Below are 4,967 nucleotides of genomic sequence, written 5' to 3' on the forward strand. Positions count from 1 at the left end.
GGAGGTGACAAGTACTAAATTTACTACAACATTGGTCAATATTTTTGACCAATATGTATATGAATTTTCACTAACACTCCCAAAAAAAAAACTTTCACAGTCTTCAAGAAATGACCCCACATTTTTTTTCGTACTTGTTTATCCCAAAGGGCAAATTTGTCCACAAATATATATATTTCGGCCATAATTAGTGGTGCTCCTCCACTCTTTTGCCGAGGGCGGTGGCGTCTTGGCCCCACGCGGTGAACGACAAGCGCGGGAGATTAATAATAAAAGTTTTTCTTTTTACTTATTTTGAACGTTGATCACGGACCAATAGTAACGAAATAATATTGACTGTCCGATAGAAAACTAACAAACAATCGTAACCGTTCGTTTTCAAAGGCGAATTTAAAACGGTAAATATGGATTTTCCTTTATGGGTTTTATTTCAAAACTAAATTAAGACTGCTGTTTCTTGTTGTTGTTCTTTCCTTCTCATTCTGGCTTCTTTTCTTTGTCTTTCTCCCGGGGTATTGTTGCTTTTTGATGGTTAATTAACCAGAAACCAGAAGACTAATTGAAAGATAGATAGGGTGGGCGAACGGCGTGAACCTGAAGAAGAATTTGATTTTTTTTTAATTATGATAATGATTGAGAAATGAAGAGTGATTTTTCATTTTAGAATCTGATAAATGTTGGTTGAACATTCTTCTCAAATAAGGTGATACCTTGGGAAACTCTTCATTTATGTTGTTTTTTGTTGTTGTTGTTGTTTTGAAGCTAAACTGAAAATTTTCCATTTTGCAGAGAAATTTCCATGTGGTGGAATGTATGAAAAAACCCTGTTTCGTAGAAAGGGGGAAAACCCCATTTGAGAGTATGCAGAGAACATTCATTTGATAAAAAGAAAGTTTTTTGTTTGTTTTTCTTTGGTTTTTGATTTTGGGTGTTAGTGTTTGATAATGTCGTCTAATACTCCATCAGAGATGCAAGAACCGAGCATCGATACGGATAAGTTGAGTTATGAAATCTTTTCTATACTGGAAAGCAAATTTTTGTTTGGGTACGATGACAATCAGAAGCTATGGATTCCCAAACCGATCTCTCCCCCGGCTTCGGAACCGATGGTTCAACCGGGTGACGAGAATTCCTTGCCAGCTATAAAGAACCAGAGGGGTAAAATCTGTATTTTGAGTATTGATAGCGGTGGCATGAAAGGAATTCTTTGCGGGAAAGCGTTGGCTTATCTTGAAAAAGCCTTGAAATCCAAGTCGGGTAATCCAAACGCTCGAATCGCCGATTATTTCGACGTCGCCGCGGGTTCAAGTGTCGGTGGTATCTTCACCGCCATGCTTTTTGCCACCAGAGATAACAACCAACCGATTTTCACCGCCGAGGAGACGTGGCGGTTCCTTGCTGATAATGGGAAGAGGATCTACCGGTCCGGTGCGGGTAAAAACGGCGGTATTCTAAAGAAGATTTTGAAAAACGGTTCGACCGGGTCAAGTTCGAACGGTATGGAGAAGGTCATGAAGGAGGCGTTCACGGCGGGTAGAAGGAGTTTGACGTTGAAAGATACACTAAAGCCGGTTTTGATTCCGTGTTATGATCTTTCCAGTACGGCGCCTTTTTTGTTTTCGAGGGCCGATGCTTTGGAGACGGATAGTTTCGACTTCCCATTATGGGAGGTTTGTCGGGCAACCTCGGCTGAACCGGGCTTATCCGGACCGGTATTGATGCAATCCGTTGACGGTCAAACCAAGTGTGTGGCGGTCGATGGTGGGTTGGCAATGAGCAACCCGACCGTTGCAGCCATTACGCATGTGTTACATAATAAACAGGAGTTTCCTTTCGTTAGAGGGGTTGAGGATTTGTTGGTGCTGTCATTGGGGACGGGTCAGCTCCTTGAGGTTAGCTATGAATATGAGCAAGTCAGGAATTGGAGGCTCAAGGATTGGGCTAAACCGATGACTCGTATATCCGGCGACGGTTCAGCCGACTCGGTGGATCAAACCGTCGCCATGGCCTTTCAACAATGCAGAAGCAGTAATTACGTAAGAATTCAGGTAACATATTTCATGGACACTAAACATGTTGGATCTTTTGTTTGTGTTATGAGATTCAGGTATACGATTTTGATGATAGAATGCAGACAATTGAAATATTTGTGACTGACTGTCTTTAACAAGTTGTGTTATTTGTCATTGGCAATGCAAAAGGGACAATGAAAGACAGGCTGGTAGGAGTTAAGGGTCTTGTCTTTTGCAGAGTGGCATTCTAGAATAAGGGACAATGGGGTCATTGATGCTTTGGGGTTTTCCCAAATATTCTTTTTTATTGCTGTTTTAGTAGTGTATGGTTGAGGGCATTGAAATCTATGCCTAATTTTGGCCTATGGGTAAAATATGATATGATGCCTCAGCCTTTGATAGGTGCCGCTTGGTTTCACTAGCACGGTGGATGTGGGTGGCACATGATGACTTTTGCAACTCCTAGAAGCAAGACCAATTCATGGTGTTTGCTTCAACTTTATTTCTTTTGGTCAAAATTGTCAGTTTTCCTCTGGTTCTTTTGGTCAAAGAGGATTCCTTACGTAATTCAATGGTCTCCAAGTTCTTGAATACCATGGGAATGTTTTTAGGTGGTCTTAAAAACAACTTTCAGTTGATGCTGTGGGGGATATGTTGCCTTGGTAAAGAGTGTGGGACATCATTAAGCAATTCGATATCCATGTCCATATATTAGGCAAAGGGTGTCAAAGAGGATTCCTTTTATAATTAGCTTAGCTTTTTTTATTAGGCTTATTATAGTAATGCTTTCTCTCTCCTGTTTAGTAGTTATGAATCACAATTTGTCTCATGACGGTCCTCATTTTCATCGACTCTGTCCAATAAATTTACCGAGATAGGATGCTGTATCTGATACTCAATCCGAGTATGGTGCCGGTCTTTTAGGGTAGAATACATGCAGCTACTCATTAAACCAAATATTGGTGTGCAGGAGTACTTAGAGGTCATCTCTTTGCACGTTGCTTTATATGATAGTACACTGAAAGTGTTTAAATGGTGGACACAATGACTGGAAACATGCTTTTGTTATAATATTCAGGTTTTTCACTGTAATTTGAGCATAGGATCATTTATTTCAATTTTTGGGTGACAGGCAAATGGGTCCAGTTTAGGAAGGTGTGGTCCAAATGTAGATACAGACCCTAGCCCCAGCAATGTTAAATTGCTGATGGAGATAGGTGAGGAAATGCTGAAGCAAAAAAACGTTGAATCAATTCTGTTTGGAGGTAAAAGGATTAGTGAAGAAAGCAATATGGAGAAATTAGATTGGTTTGCCGGTGAACTTGTTTTGGAACATCAGAGGAGGAGTTGCAGAATTGCTCCCACTGTTGCTTTCAAGCAACCCAGCCCTAAGATCAACTAGGTTTCTCTCTCAACCAACACAGTTTGTGCCATTTCTTGAAACCCAAAAACAACTCACAAAGGTATGTCTTTTTCTTCCACACTAGTAATATTTTTAATGTTATAAAGCTTTTTCTTTTTGGTTCCTTTTACAAATGTCATCCATTTTGACCCACTCTTCCAAATCCAAACTTACCTTTTTCAACTCCATGGAATGTCCTTTTCAATTGATATTGAAAACCCTAATTTCACACCAAACAAACAAAATCATTCTTAATTAATTTTCCAACTATTTTGTTGAGAAATAGCTGTTTCTACCTTACTTTTTCCAACTAACCCCAAGAAATCGTCAAAATTCTTGTGCTTGTAGCCTTGTATTGTCATTTTCTTTATGTCACTCAAAAATACCATCTTTATTTCTGAATATACCTTTGTATATATATATATTAATATAAGGGAAGACAGCTCTTAATGTTATCTGTCTACCGACATTCGTACTAATGGGTAATGTTATCTGTCTACTGACATTCATATTTTGTTTTTGAAATGCAGGAAGAAGAAGAAGAAGAAAGATAGCACCTTTTAATGAAACCATGGAATTGAATTAAAGAAGAAAAAACACATTAAAAAGGGTTTCGAAGATAGTTTGGATGATGTTGTCCACTCCCATCCTATTTTTTCTCCCAATCAAAACCCTTCAACAGTTGTTAAAACTAGCAGCAATGGTGTGAAACTAAATTGCAAAAAATTATATATTACCTACTTTTCTTTTTCTTTTTCTTTCCTTTATGTATATTCTCAAGGGGCAAAAATATGAAGGTCGATTATCTTGTCTTGTAATCAAAAGCCATGAATATAAGCCAAAGTTCTTTACTAGACATGGCAATCTATGTATTTACTACATATGGTATTTCTTATATCTATTCCTACTCTGTTCTACAAATTATTAAAAATAAATAAATATTTAAAAATAGATAAAATCAGTTTAATTGGCTTGATCGTTGGTTTGGTTGGTTTACTAGTCAACTAATTTTACCTCTTATTTCGGACGAATACTCCGATCGATTATCGATCCAATTAGCCTGATTAGTTGGTTTGGTTTGATAAACAATATAAATATTCACAAATTTCATTTATACCATAATTTTCACAATTTTAATTTACAATTTTCATAACTAGTCTATCGATTTGATTGGTACGATCGTTTTGACGGGTTCATTGGAATCTATTGAATAAATTATAAAAATTAAAAAAAATTGATTTGACCAGCCAATCATCTAGTCCGTAACAATTTTCAGGTCAATCCACTTAATGTCTTTCTCGAAACCAATATTTTAGTAAATTTTCGGTCTAATCTGATTCAAACAACAAAACTCAAAACCCTCTTAAATAATTAATTTTTTAAAATAAATATGAAAAAGAAAGAGAAAGAGAAAGGGAAAAGGAAAAGGAAAAAGACAGTGTAAATTTTGAAAATTTCAAAAGTTAAATATAGAATATTCAAAAAGAAAATAAAGGAAAGAGAAGGCATGCAAACGAAGGGGTACGGTGCATAAGCTTTAAAATTCACTTTAA

General features: G+C 37.1%; 1 protein-coding gene across 2 annotated transcripts; it reads left to right on the plus strand.

The window, feature by feature from the left end:
• Positions 1-424: 424 nt before the first annotated feature.
• On the plus strand, positions 425-4,270 carry LOC107904263 (patatin-like protein 6). 2 transcript variants are annotated; one of them, XM_041114632.1, is made up of 4 exons: positions 425-703; positions 790-2,048; positions 3,145-3,478; positions 3,945-4,270. In XM_041114632.1, the coding sequence occupies exons 2-3, from the start codon at positions 945-947 to the stop codon at positions 3,412-3,414; spliced, it is 1,374 nt and encodes a 457-aa protein (XP_040970566.1). In that variant the 5' UTR covers positions 425-703; positions 790-944; the 3' UTR covers positions 3,415-3,478; positions 3,945-4,270. The 2 variants fall into 2 exon arrangements, with proteins under 2 accessions (XP_040970566.1, XP_040970565.1); XM_041114631.1 differs by having other exon boundaries at positions 3,145-3,475.
• The last annotated feature ends 697 nt before the right edge of the window (positions 4,271-4,967 follow it).

This window comes from Gossypium hirsutum, chromosome A05, assembly GCF_007990345.1.
Source record: "Gossypium hirsutum isolate 1008001.06 chromosome A05, Gossypium_hirsutum_v2.1, whole genome shotgun sequence".
NCBI classification, from domain to species: domain Eukaryota; kingdom Viridiplantae; phylum Streptophyta; class Magnoliopsida; order Malvales; family Malvaceae; genus Gossypium; species Gossypium hirsutum.